General features: G+C 53.9%; 1 protein-coding gene across 1 annotated transcript in view; it reads right to left on the reverse strand.

The window, feature by feature from the left end:
- The window catches only part of gfra4a (GDNF family receptor alpha 4a), a 61,269-nt gene extending 46,838 nt beyond the window's left edge, over positions 1-14,431 (reverse strand). The window contains exon 1 of the mRNA XM_057058400.1: positions 13,808-14,431. Within this exon, the coding sequence (XP_056914380.1) occupies positions 13,808-13,865 (58 nt within the window). The 5' untranslated portion in view covers positions 13,866-14,431. The remainder of the gene's footprint in view (positions 1-13,807) is intronic.
- Between the last annotated feature and the right edge of the window lie 240 nt (positions 14,432-14,671).

Raw genomic sequence — 14,671 nt, forward strand, 5'->3', positions numbered from 1 at the left:
GATTGATTGATTGATTGATTGATTGATGATTGATTGATTGAGTACTTTATTGATCCCTTTAGGGGGGGTCCATCAGGGAAATTAGCATCTCCAAAAAAACATACAGCACTGTACAAAATTACCCACCACCATTACACACCATTAAACCTATTAAAGATAATAAAAATAGAATAAAATAAGAAATAAAATAGAATAAATTAAAAATATAAAATATAAATATAAAACTATAAAAATGTAAATAAATGAATAGATGGATGAATGAACTGAATGAATGGATGTCCCAGTATTATGTTATTCCAGTGTTATTCTTCAGCTCCAAGTTCTGAAGGAACATTGGGAGCTGCAGATGTTTGTGGAGCTGCAGATGTTTGTGGAGCTGCAGATGTTTGTGGGAGCTGCAGATGTTTGTGGGAGCTGCAGATGTTCGTGGGAGCTGCAGATGTTCGTGGGAGCTGCAGGTGTTTGTGGGAGCTGCAGGTGTTTGTGGGAGCTGCAGATGTTGAGGGAGCTGCAGATGTTCGTGGGAGCTGCAGATGTTTGAGGGAGCTGCAGATGTTCGTGGGAGCTGCAGGTGTTTGTGGGAGCTGCAGATGTTGTGGGAGCTGCAGGTGTTTGTGGAAGCTGCAGGTGTTCGTGGGAGCTGCAGGTGTTCGTGGGAGCTGCAGGTGTTCGTGGGAGCTGCAGGTGTTTGTGGGAGCTGCAGGTGTTTGTGGGAGCTGCAGATGTTTGTGGGAGCTGCAGATGTTTGTGGGAGCTGCAGATGTTCGTGGGAGCTGCAGATGTTTGTGGAAGCTGCAGGTGTTTGTGGGAGCTGCAGATGTTTGTGGAAGCTGCAGATGTTCGTGGGAGCTGCAGGTGTTTGTGGGAGCTGCAGATGTTTGTGGGAGCTGCAGATGTTTGTGGGAGCTGCAGATGTTTGTGGAAGCTGCAGATGTTCGTGGGAGCTGCAGGTGTTTGTGGGAGCTGCAGATGTTTGTGGGAGCTGCAGATGTTTGTGGAAGCTGCAGATGTTCGTGGGAGCTGCAGGTGTTGTGGGAGCTGCAGATGTTGTGGGAGCTGCAGATGTTTGTGGGAGCTGCAGATGTTTGTGGGAGCTGCAGATGTTTGTGGGAGCTGCAGATGTTTGAGGGAGCTGCAGGTGTTTGTGGGAGCTGCAGGTGTTCGTGGGAGCTGCAGGTGTTTGTGGGAGCTGCAGATGTTCGTGGGAGCTGCAGATGTTTGTGGGAGCTGCAGGTGTTTGTAGGAGCTGCAGATGTTCGTGGGAGCTGCAGATGTTGTGGGAGCTGCAGATGTTTGTAGGAGCTGCAGATGTTTGTGGGAGCTGCAGGTGTTTGAGGGAGCTGCAGGTGTTTGTGGGAGCTGCAGATGTTCGTGGGAGCTGCAGATGTTTGTGGGAGCTGCAGTGTTTGTGGGAGCTGCAGGTGTTTGTGGGAGCTGCAGATGTTCGTGGGAGCTGCAGATGTTTGAGGGAGCTGTAGATGTTTGAGGGAGCTGCAGATGTTTGTGGGAGCTGCAGGTGTTTGTGGAGCTGCAGATGTTCGTGGGAGCTGCAGATGTTTGTGGGAGCTGCAGATGTTTGTAGGAGCTGCAGATGTTTGTGGGAGCTGCAGATGTTGTGGAAGCTGCAGGTGTTTGTGGAAGCTGCAGGTGTTCGTGGGAGCTGCAGATGTTTGAGGGAGCTGCAGATGTTGTGGGAGCTGCAGATGTTCGTGGGAGCTGCAGATGTTCGTGGGAGCTGCAGATGTTTGAGGGAGCTGCAGATGTTGCTGCAGCCTGATGAAGGTGGAGCCTTCAGCCTGATCGGGGGCTCCTGTTTATGGAGGCAGCTGCTGCCAGCCGGAGTCTTTCTGCCTCTTTTCCAGATTCAGTTTTTAATCCCCAAAGTTCATCGTTCCGTTAATCTCTCGGTGTCTTCCAGCAAAATGTCAGGCCACATTCATGAGCGTAATCACCTAATTGCTCCAAATTAGCATCACATCCCCGCTCATGGCTCCAACTCACCACCACGCTTTGATAATTAATGAGCAGATTCACAGGAACTAAATGAAACCTGTAAAAGATTCCAACCGTGCAGAAGAGAGCAGCTCTTCCTGTCAATCCCAGTGATGGAATTAGAGCTAAAAGATGGGTTTAATATGGAAAAGATCCAGACGGTTGGTGGGGAGGAAAAGCTGATCCTGGGTTTTAGAAATGGAATATGGATGAAGGTGAGATGGGCTGATGTTGTCTTCAGTGATGACGCTCATGGTGCAGACGTGCGTGTGACCTTTGACCCCCCCCCCCCCAGGAGAAGACTCCTCACATCTGGACTTCCTGGGAAACAGGCAGGACCCAATTCCAAAGGTTCCCAGATGTGCGGTGCCGTGCTGCTAATGTCACAGCTGGCCGAGTGTTTGCATCTCAACGAGCAGCAGCTGGATTTCCGCTGCTGTTCGGAGCGTCGGTCCAGGGAACGAGAGGAAGAGTCGCGCAGCCTTCAGGTGGCAACAGGAGCGGCGACGGGAATTCCACATTTTTCCCTGTACTGATGTGTGTGGAAGGAGAAGCAGACCCAACAGAGGAACGTCTGTGGCAAAGACGAGCACAGACACATCACGCACGGCTCGTGCACGTCCAGGGATATTTGATCACAAGCATGGAAAAGGATGTCGGAGGAGGCTGCGGTAGTCTGGAGCAGCGGGAATGAATCAGCATCCCTGTGCGTTGGTGCCAATTCCACCATTTTTCCCGCTGCAGCAGGTCGCCACAACAACGGATCAGCGTCTCTGGGGAATTTGCCTCCGAGTGCTTTGATTAAAGGCACCTTGAAGACCCAGCCGGCTAAAGTGGAGCTCCTCATTCTAATATCGGGAAGATGGGCGGATCATGTCGGATTCTAACCAAACTCCCTTTGATCTTAACGCCTTTTCTCTCATGTCAACATACTAAATGTTGAACACATTTAACAGCCACCCATCAAAACGGTTTTTGCCTGAATTCACTTCTTTGACGCGAGCTTTTGTTCTATAACTGTTTAGACCTCCCATCCTGGAAAAGCCTGGAAAACCAATGAAAGAAGCGTCAGCATGAAAAGGCTTCATATCGTCCCGGCTTTACTTCATCGTGCTTTGATATTTGAAGCAGACATTTCTACTCTCATGGGTCGATGAAAGATATAATGTCAATTGGAAAACACAGACGAGAACTTCAATCAAGTTCTTTTGAATTCCAATAAAAGGAACCGAGAGAGAAATCAATTATGTGAAATTAGCACTTATTGCTAACGATCGCGCTCACACATCCGCCAGCCGAACAGTCGCGAGGAGACTTTTAAGTGTTCCAGAGGCTTTTGTGGTGGCTGGATCAAAGCGCCGGTGGCTTTAAGCGACAGTGGCGGGGGGGTAATGAGGAGGGATCGTATGGATCAAATGGAGCCGCTGTAAATATCCGAGAGGTGAAGACGAACGCCCAAAATGGTTAAACAGCCACTGTGGGAGCGGAGAGGCAGAGGGGGAAAGGGAGGAGGAGGGTGGTTAACCTCTCAGAAAAATACTCAGGCTAAAAAAGTGCTGTGGGGAAGCAGGAGAGCTTTAGTAGCGTCCACGAGGAGCCAAAACAAGAGCACGGTTCACTGCGCTAATCGGAGACTCCCTGCCGCCTCAACCCATCTTCCCTCTCTCCTCCGACGCTCAAGCCCAGAGAAACTGGAGAGAACACAAGCAACCGGAGTGCAGGTCCCTGCCCCCCCCCCCCCCACACACACACACACACACAGAGCTCAGATCCCACCCTGAAGAGGCTCTGACCTCCATGATCACACATTCATCGCTGTCTCCCGGGCAGCCTCTCTTCCCCTCCACCTGCCCCCCCCCACCTGCCCCCTCCACCACTGTTTGGCATCACAGCCCCACACAGATGCCGTGTTTACAGACCCACCTGCCATCTCTGCTATCTGCTGCATGCTCGCTAATAGCATAGCAACAGATATCCGGCTGCTGGCGCAATGAAAGAAAAGCAGGAGAGCAAACAAGAGAGCTGCTGTCCGAGTGGATATTTATATACCCTGAGTACATATGACAGTAAATCTAACAGGCAAAGCTGATAACAAAAGCCAGCGAGAGGTTCAAGAGTGCTGACAGCAGCGTGAATTAGATCTGCTGCTGGAAATAAGATAATTAATCTTGTCTTCTTTCTCTTAACTCAATTTCTTCATCTCACTGTTGCTCTGCCTGTGGTTCAACCCCCGAGTGGCCTTTTAATCCCTCCAACAGTCACACTGGCTCGTTTCATCCCTTCTTCTCAGCTCCACCAGCATCCAGCCGCTTCTATTTCCAGATCCCAGTGTCCCTTTATTTACAGACCAGCAGCCTTGGGACGGCCAGAGCTGCCTGAGCTTCCCGAGAAATTCTATAATATTCCAAACGTGACGCAAACGATGAACACGAGCAATAATCCTGTTTCCATGCCGTTTGTCACGGCTCATTAAACACGTTACATGTGTTGAACATGTAATGACCTCACTCTTGTACCCAACAGGAACCGTCATTAGTGTGATGATAATAAAAGTGATGATGCTAATACTTCCCAGGGGCTCCAGTGAATCATCTCCTCTGCTGTGGTTTCCTTCAGGCTTTTTACTGATCAACATCAACTGGAGTCCACGAGGGGTGATTACAGCAAATACTGGAGACAAACCAGCAAAACCAGCAGCAGTTTAACAATCCAGGATATTAAATCCTGCAGTCCGGAGAGCGTGAGAGGAGGGTGGGAGATCAGAGCGCTGAGGTGCTTTTAAACGTAGGAGCAGGCCATTGCGTCGGGGGTCATTACACAAAACCATCAGGACCCGCTCCAATATTGTAAAGGAAACAGCCTGAGCACCTGTTTGCAGGTGGCAGTTGGCTTTGGGGGCTCAAACAGCGAGGAAACGCTGACTTGATGATCCGGGCCGGCCAAGCTTCTGTTAACGGCAGCAGTAATGGAAGTGTCTGCGGAGTGACGGCGCGCTCGGGCGCTGGGCCACGGATCAGACGAGCGCGCTGCTCCGCGGCTCGGGAGCCTCCACGCCTCCGCGCAGGTTTACGGCCACGGATCGGCGGGCTCGCTAACAAGGCCGACGTGGCTCCTAACGAGTCAGCAGACAGGCCAACGGATGAGCGGGCAGCTCCCGTCTGGGAGACACAACCAGGGAGGCCAGCAGGAAGGGGACCCAAGCGTAGCTGAACATGCTAGCCAAGCGCCACGTGCTGCTCTGGGATCAGTGCTGCATGGCGTCCGCCTCGTTGACGCACACAGAGAGAGGAAGTACTGTGAGTCCAGAACCCAAATGAGGCAGGAAAAACCCTCAGCTCACGAGCTTCGCTAAAGACCTCAGCGTGGTTCCGTTCACGACTGTTTGGCTAGGAACATGTGTGAACGGCTCCAGATCCGGACCGTTGGTGGTCCAGTCAAATCATCTGAGCCCAAAACTGGCAGCACAAAAGTAGCTTAACGAGCCCAAACAACGTTTGACAGACTTCTGGAACTGAAATATTGTAATAAATCTCCTGGACTTTTAATTCTCCAAACACATTTATCTCATAATTCTGTGGAAACTTTCACATAATTGGCTCTAATCTACGTTTTATAATCCCAAAGTGAAGAATAACAATGTGCAAACAGCATCAAAGCAGTCGCTCTGAATGATGAACCTACACAGAATTATCAGCTCCGCTCAGCTCCGCTCAGCTCCGCGCAGCTTTGCGCACAGTTTCGGGCCATTGTTCAGCTGTCCGACACAGCAGGAAGCTGTTTTCAGCTAAAAGACCCCAAAACCCTATTTTGTGCCGCCGGCTGAGCTCCAAACTCCAGACGTTCTGCAGCCTAAACGCGTCCCTCAGTCGAGGAAGAGGCGCCGTCAGACGCAGAAACATTCAAATGTGATTCACCTGCGTCCCTTTACAGTGACTTCAGATCACGAGTGTGTCAAGGGCAGGAAAATGTGTCTGGATGTGTGTTATCTGCCGCCGGACACGCAGGCCGCCGGGAGATAATCGGGAATCTCCTGAGGTATTATGTTGTGGACAAACAGCTGCGGCGTAATGACGCAGTTTCCTGCCGCGCCGCGATACCATCATCCAGACTGTAAACAGAGACACAAACAAACGCTCCACGCTCGATATCGCGCCGCCCGAGGGGCAGACGGCCGCTAATTGCCAAGCGCAAACATTGACCTGAACGGCAGCGGGATGAATTCACGGTGACGGCGTTCACGGCCGCACGCTCAGCGGCGCTGGCGTCCCGATGGCGTCCTGGTGGCGTCCCGGTGGCGTCCCGATGGCGTCCCGGTGGCGTCCCGGTGCCGTCCCGAGCGGTGGGTCAACATGGCGGGTGCTGCAGAAGAGCTGTGGCCCACGGGAGAGTTTCCTCCTCAGCTCCACGCTACCGTCTCATTCCAGCTGCTGCAGAAGGCGGCGAGTTGTTCGGCAGCGGGGACGTGACCCCGTGACCCCGTGACCCCGGCTTTGCTCAGGTTAATGGTCCAACAGGTGAGGACAGCCACTCAGGTTGTCTTTGAGGACAGGTTCACGTTTCCTCACTGGCGTACTTCCTGTCGTCTCTGGTGACCTTCGTGACCTCAGCCCTCACCTGTGGACGCCATGAAAGAGGTTCAGCTTTGATCACGTGAGCGGCGCCGCCTGAGCTGCTGGCGGATTTAAGACCTGAGCGTCTGGCAGACAGATGATGCAGTGGATTATCAAATAATTGAAATCCGGGAAAGGTCAGCGTCACTGGCAGCGCCGACCTTAAATCAATGGCAGCGGGTCGGGGGGCGGCCTGGGGCGGCCTGGGGCGGCGTGGAGCGGAGATCAATGATGGGGGGGATGGACGCGGTGAAGAGCTGCATCAAACCTGCATCAAACCTGCATGAAGGCTGCATGAAGGCTGCAGGTGGAAGACGAGCCAGCGGAGCTCTGGAGGAGACTCCTGAGATTTTCCATCCTCGTCTTCTTCTGCGTCACTCTTTGATCTCACTGCGGCCCAACGCCGTGACGCAGACGGGCGTCTGTGCACGTGAGGGACCGCGTCCTCGACGTAAACACCCTTTAAATAAAGGAGCTCGTGCGAGACGGAGCCGGAGCGGCCGGCTTCTCCCATCTGAAGGAGCCGTGTTGGAGATGTTCAGCTCCTCGTTCTCTCCCTCTGGGCTCCTGTTTAGACACACGTGGGCGTTGATTCCCTTCACAACTAAATCTGCAGCTCTTATTACTCCCCGTCGCCTCCGTCGCCTCATCAGCCCAAAAAACCCAAAGTGGCGCCGAGCGCACAAACACAGCGATCTGTCACAGATAACACTGGAATAAAGATGTTTTCAATTTCCCACAGAGACGAGGATCTATTTAGCAGAGGATGCTGGTGTTAATTGGCTGGAGGAGCTGGAGGAGCTGGAGGAGCTGGAGGAGCTGGAGGAGCTGCAGGAGCTGGAGGAGGTGGAGGAGCTGGAGGAGCTGCAGGAGCTGGAGGAGCTGGAGGAGCTGCAGGAGCTGGAGGAGCTGCAGGAGCTGCAGGAGCTGGAGGAGCTGCAGGAGCTGCAGGAGCTGCAGGAGCTGGAGGAGCTGGAGGAGCTGCAGGAGCTGCAGGAGCTGGAGGAGCTGGAGGAGCTGCAGGAGCTGGAGAGCTGCAGGAGCTGGAGGAGCTGGAGGAGCTGGAGGAGCTGCAGGAGCTGGAGAGCTGGAGGAGCTGGAGGAGCTGGAGGAGCTGCAGGAGCTGCAGGAGCTGGAGGAGCTGCAGGAACTGGAGGAGCTGGAGGAGCTGCAGGAGCTGGAGGAGCTGGAGGAGCTGCAGGAGCTGGAGGAGCTGGAGGAGCTGGAGGAGCTGCAGGAACTGGAGGAGCTGGAGGAGCTGCAGGAGCTCCGTCAATGTTTCCAGAAAAGCCTCCGAGCAGCTTCCCTCCGAGCGGCTGCCAGTTTATTAATGGACTGGCAGCCGGACTGGATGAGCATATAAATAGGAATCAATATCTGTGTTAACTGTCTATTGTTCAGAATGAGAGCGGAGTAAAGCCTCTTTAACACTCCAGCTCTGATTGACGGCTCACCAGCATCACACCCGGCGTCTAATCGCAATTTATTCACAGGAGAGACAAAGAGAGGCGGATTTGTCACCGAGACGATGACGGGAAACCTGAGGAAATTGAATCCTCGCAGGAAAAAGGCCCAATTTCACCGTTGTTGAATCCCATTTCCAGCCCAGTTTATCAGGCCAACTAATCTAACGCTGATTTCAGGGTGACAAGATCGGCCTTGTGGGCGTGGCTGTTGCACGTGCGCGTGGCTGTTGCACGTGCGCGTGGCTGTTGCACGTGTTCGACGGCGCTGCAGCAGTGGCGACGCGTGACAACGGCTCCGCTTCTGAGAAAGGGTTCTACCGATAATCCCAGTTCCACAGCTAACGCCGCATCACCGCACGCCAGTCACCCAAATCCCCCTTGAAATAAATCGTTAAAATCTATATTTAGATTGTGCAGGAGGGGGAGAAGAGCTCCGCTAACCACAGGTGATCCATGGAGACAGAAGACGCTGCTGCTCACCTGCGTCTGAAGCCGCAGGGCAGTTTAAGAGCGCCACTTCAACTCCGCTCGCAGCTAAAAGCTGGGTCACGTTAGCATTTACAGGCCGCCGCTCCGATAGAACCTCGACACCAGAACATTTGGGCTCCTTCCAGTCAAAGTTCTAATCTATCAGCAAATAAGAACAAACTTCAGCGGCCGTGCTGATCTCTGGGTCAGCTGGTCCAGGATCAGCCTGGATCAGCCAAGACCAGCAGATCTCTGGGCTCAGCTGGTCCAGGACCAGCCTGAGCTCAGCTGGTCCAGGACCACTCTGGGCCTGAGCCACGGTGCACTTGACCTCTGACATCAGCGACCCCACCATCTTCCTTCAGTCCTTCAGTGGTTCTGTGACCCGTCCGGCCCGGTTCCAGGCCACGGGACGTTTGGCTGATGTGAGGAACGAGTCAGAAGTGACTCGATAAACATTCTGGGAAATCAGACAAAACAGAACCCAGCACCTCTCCCCTGCCAACAGGCGGATTCTTTTACTGGATCTTCACACGGTCCTGATCAGCTTCCAGATTTCCGTCCATCTGCTCGGGCGATGACGCGAAACGTGTCGGGACAAACGATCAGCTGATCGCGTGGCAGCAGACGCCACACGAGAGAGCGAGGAGCGGGCGAGCGAGGAGCCTTTTCATTAGGCCTCGTGAATGTTATCTGGCACACATCTGAGACAGGCTGTTGGGAACGCCCCCCCCCCCGCCCCCCCGACAGCCTGGCTCTGACCCGTCCGAGTCCTGGCCCGTTTCTGGCCCAGTCCGCTCAGCACAGCAACCCAGCTGAATTTGCGGCTGCGCTTGGAAACCAATCAGCTCTCCAGATTCAGGCGCCCCCCCAGGAGAGGCCGCAGGACGTCAGCCCACTCATCTCGGGCCCAGACGGGTCGTCCAGCTCCGCCTCCTGCTGCGTTCTCATCTGCTGTGAGATCCACTAGAAAGGTGAGAGCGGCGAGACGCTGGCGCTGCCGCCAGGCTGGAGGAGGTTTGCTCCATTAAAATAAACCTTTTTATCTCGGAAATCAGAGGAACGCTGGGAATCGTCTCACAAACTCGGCCGCTCCGTCGGTAATCGATAATAAATAGAAACAATAATAAACAACCACAACAACAAGGTTGTTCAGAGGGAAACTGCGGTCGTCTCCAAAACCTCCCAGTCATTCGTGACTGGATACCTGAGCTTATTTACTGTAAACATTATCGCCTAGCAACAGAGGATTATGTGACGTCCAAGGTGAGCTGGAGCACAGGTGTGCAGCAGAATGGTGATTAATGAGCAGCCTTGCATTCTGACGCCGTGCGTTATCGTCACCTCCGGCTCCATGAAGTGAATCAGTAATACCAGCTATTATTGCACCGGGGGGCCGTGCACGTGTCCATCGGTGCACGAGCCGTGCACGTGCATGGACCAGTTCAAAGGCCGCAAAGGCTCCACGTGCCGGCAAAATTATACCAGGACCCAACTTTCTGACACATTTTCTTCCACCACTCTGAAACTTTTGATTCAGATTAATTACAGCCTTTTACCCCCCCCCCCCCATCAGTCTTTGCTCATGCCGCCTTCTTTTCATTACAAAGTTAAACGTCTGGCTCTGGAGTACAGTGGCACTAAACGCCGTATCCCTTCAGAGTGGCAGAGGCAGGGTAATTGTCTCTGGCGTAATGGCCCCTCAACAAAAGCGGGTGGAAATGACAGGGTTTTAACATAATAAGGAGCACTGTCACTTTGCTTTCTCCCTAGAAAATCATCCCAACCGGCACCAGAGAGGCATTCTGATTTCCTTTATTTCCAGGGATGTTTATCTCCATCTTACACCCTTCATTCTGCTCTGTTCTCTGCACCCGATGGCCTGTAATTACCTCCATCTGCTCCTCACACATACAGTATAATTCAGCCCAGCAGAGATAACAGCAGCGAGGAGACGGCCGAGAACAACAGCCAGAAACGGCGTCTAATCAAAAAGACTCAAGTGAGTCGCTGATCCCAAAACGGGGAGAATCAGCTGATAAATGACATCAATCATTCCATCAGAGCAGGATGGAGCTTCGGGAAATGATATCTGCAAATGTGAAGCCCTCGAGTGGAGATCAGGACAGGCTCCTCTCCAGCATCTCCACCTGAGGAGCAACAGGTGACCCGTGAACACCCATCAGGAGAGCCGGGCAGCACCCCTGAGGAGCAGGCCCGGAAAAGCTGCACAGCGTTCCGAGGAGAACCGGGAGGAGAACCCAGGAGAACCAGGAGGAGAACCCAGGAGAACCGGGAGGAGAACCGAGGAGAACCCAGGAGAACAGGCAGCCATCAGGAGGGCCGGCATGAATTCAACATGTGCAGGGAATATTCAGGAATTCAAAGAGCATGAATGAGTGAATGAAGGAATGAATGAAGGAAGGAATGAAGGAAGGAAGGAAGGAAGGAAGGAAGGAAGGAAGGAAGGAAGGAAGGAAGGAAGGAAGAAGGAAGGAAGGAACGAACGAACGAACGAACGAACGAACGAACGAACGATTTCTTCATGGAACTGCAGCCGAATAAATAAAGAATAAAAATCCTTTGTTTTTGGTGTTTTGGTGAATTTCCTGTCGACCCAGAAGCAACAAATTAATGAGTTGAAAACACAAAGACGAGCTAAGATGTGAATTAGCCGCCTGAATATTCCTCAAGCTTGCATGAGCGTGATTGTAAATTGAATGTAGTTTATTTGGTTTATTTCTTGGGGGCAGCGAATATCATTAAAGCGAATGCAGAATTAGCAAAACTGGTCCGCAGGCGCGTTTGGAGCTGTCGTCGGTCCACTCACAGCGACAGCAACAACGGTAACAACAGGAGGGAGGAGAACAGGCTGAGGAGCAGATGATCCGTCACGCCACCAGGAAACCGGAGCTTCACTCACATGCAGCGCGTCCGCTCGCTTCTGCCCCCTTGTGGTCAATAATCATCATCCTACCGGCACCGCTCACCTCCCTCTGGACGTGAGCGGCCCCCAGCAGGGAGAGAGTCTGAATGTAAAGTTCAGATTCAAATGAATCATCTGTGGCAGAACGGTGAGGATGCAGCTGAAGGTCTCCAGAAGGTCGTCTCTCCAAAAGACACAGAAGTGTTCAGCAATCTGGAGGCTTCAGATCCCGTTTAGTCTGTGATGAGAGTGAGGAGAGAAATCTCTTCGCCTGGACTGGCGGCTTCATCAGGACACAGACGCAAGGTTCTTGGTTCAATCCCAGCAGAGGACATTCTGTGTGGTTTGTGTGTCCCCCAGTGATGGACTGGTGACCAGTCCAGGGTGTAGTCCTGCCCCCCCTGAGGACAGATGGGAACATCCACCGGTGTGGGGAGCCCGGGTGTAACACACACACACACACACACACACACACACACACACACACACACACACACACATGGGGGGGCGTTGTGGGACCTTTATGATTATCGCCTCTGCAGAGGAACCAGAATTCATCCCCGTGTAAACGGCCGAGCGAGGCCGCGTCCAGCGAGCAATTAGAGAAGAATAATAAGCAGATGAATCCGGTCGGCTAATTACTGGGATGATTGCGAACATTGTCACCACACACACAGATCAGCACTGAAGCGGCACACGCTCGTTTGCCTCGCGGGGCTTTTTTCCTTTGGGAGCGTCGGGAGACAACGTGCGCCAGCGACCACGGCGACCACGGCCCCATCACGTGGACGTGTGCGTGGTCGCACGGGAGCCACGGGCACGGCCGGGAGCCACGGGCACGGCCGGGAGCCACGGGCACGGCCGGGAGCCACGGGCACGGCCGGGAGCCCGGACCAGGCCGAGCAGCGCTTCATTTGCAGCAGCAGCACATTCGGCTGCAGACAAACACACGGACCAATCAGAGCCGGAGGGGGCTGCTGCCCGAGTGCTCACGGGCAATCTGGCAGAAGCCCTCAACAGCTCCAAGAACGTTGGAGTTATGTTGTCATCACAACAAATCAACAAAGGGGCTTTTGGAACCCGGCAGCAATATTTGAACCAGCAACCTTTGGCTGATCGGACCCAACACAGAACAACAAATTCCCTTCAGCCGGTACGGAGCCCCGGGGGGGTAGGTTTTCTGCCTAAAGACCACAGATAAAAGCAGCTAAAGCACCAACAAGAGACAAACTGCCCCCACAAAACCAGGAAACAGCAACAAATGGGGGATTTCTGAGAGACTGTTGGATATTTGCCATGATCACAGACACCAGCAGCACAAGTTAGCACATCTTTAAAGGAAAGATGATCCACTCTCTCTCTCTCTCTCTCTCTCTCTCTCTCTCACACACACACACACACACACACTGACAAGGTGAGAGTATCTGCAGAGAAAGGACGAGCAGCTTCCTCCTCCACCCTCACGTCTCCTGTGACGGCGCCGCTGCCACAGACGCGGATTTTACATGAGATGTGAAAAAGGAGAAGATGAGAAAGTGTTCAGGGTTCAAGGTGACGGAGCAGCTTGGCCTGACAGAGGCTGCCTCCAGGGGGCTCGGCGAGCGGCGAGCGGCGCCAGTCGCCGCGGCAGAGGGGGAAACGGCGTCAGGCAGCGGCGTCGCCAAGGCTTTAAACACAGACCTCCATCCATACATCCCATCTGCTGCAGGGAGGCTTCCCGTTTCCATGGTGAGGGGAATTGTGCAGGACAGAATCAGGATGAGTTTGCATCACAGATGAATTTGAAACACAGAGGGGTGTGTGTGTGTGTGTGTGTGTGTACAGCTGAGTTCACACGCTCTTCTAGGCAGTTTCATGCATGTCAAATCAGCTGCCCCCTGGCTCCGCCCCCTGCTCTCACGCGCCGGTTCACCTGAGATGGGCAGGTGCTCCGCGCGCCCCACATATCTCAGCACGCGCGCACACGCGTTTCTTCTTCCTGCATCATTAGCGGCGGGGGCGGCAGCCGCGGCGCGTGTGTCCTCAGTATAATTGGTTCAATTTGCGCCTGTTCTCGCTGTAGTTGAATACACGCACGAACTTATGAAAACAGCAAAAACGTTCCGCGAAGGGGCAGAAAAACAGAAAAAGCGTGCAAACATCTTCCGAGTTGAGGAATTTCTGCACGTCTGTGACCAGAATCGTCCGCACGAGGACGAGCGGCTCGTGTTGCGGGAAATAAAGAAGTGACGACGAAGTGTGAGAAACGCGCACGGGAGCAGCGGCGGGAGGCTCCGCAGCCTCCCCCCGCAGAGCCGCGTCCACCCGCACAAGTTGAGCCGAGAGGGAAGAAGTGGAGAACTTACCAAAGAGGAGCAGCTGCAGCAGGTAGAGTCCGAGCAGGTCCATCACGGAGCGCGACATGAACGCCAACAGACGCGATCCCGCCGAGTGCTGCTGGTGGCGGCGGGAGGAGGAGGAGGAGGAGGAGGAGGAGGAGGAGGAGGGTGTGCGGCAATAAAAGCCCCCTCTGTTCAAACGGGCACCGAAATCAGCAGCGAAAAGATCGCAGCTACTTGGATCCAGAGGAGCTGGGGTCCGCGGCGGCGCAGGAGGCGGCGCGAGCGGAGCGCAGAAGCGTTTCTACAAAGTTTGACTTCCGCGGAGGAAGACGCAGGCATCAGCTGCGCCAAACGGAGCCCGAAGCGGCGGCTGAGGCGCGAGGAGGGAAGAGCGTCCGATCCTTAGGTGGGGAGCGTTCTGCGCGCACTCGATCCTCCGTCCTCCCTCCGCCGCGTCCTCTCCTCCGCCACCTGCGCAGCGTCTGGAAAATGCGGATGAATCACAGAGGCGCGCTGCTGTGCGCACTCCGACCTGCGAGGCACAGATCCTGTGATCCTCTGTGATCCTCTGTGATCCTCGCGCCGCTCACGCCCTGCCCAGCTCGTTCAGAAAAAAGAAAGGAAAAAAAATCCAATCTCGGCCAAAGTTGAAATTGGACGAGTTGAATCGATAGCCTATTTCATGCTGCCATAAAATGGAAACAATAAAGGCGCGTAAAATGGTGCAGGCTGCGCGGGGGGGGGCATAACCACACTTCTTCCACAGTAGGGCGAGAACGCAGCGCGCACAGGACTCATTGATTCGGACCGTGGAGAGAATGCGCGTGGGGCCCTGCAGCAGCTGGAGGAGCCTCTGACTGACGGCTGCGCTGGAGAAGATCTGCGCCC

Source organism: Takifugu flavidus, chromosome 16 (genome assembly GCF_003711565.1).
Source record: "Takifugu flavidus isolate HTHZ2018 chromosome 16, ASM371156v2, whole genome shotgun sequence".
Lineage (NCBI taxonomy): Eukaryota > Metazoa > Chordata > Actinopteri > Tetraodontiformes > Tetraodontidae > Takifugu > Takifugu flavidus.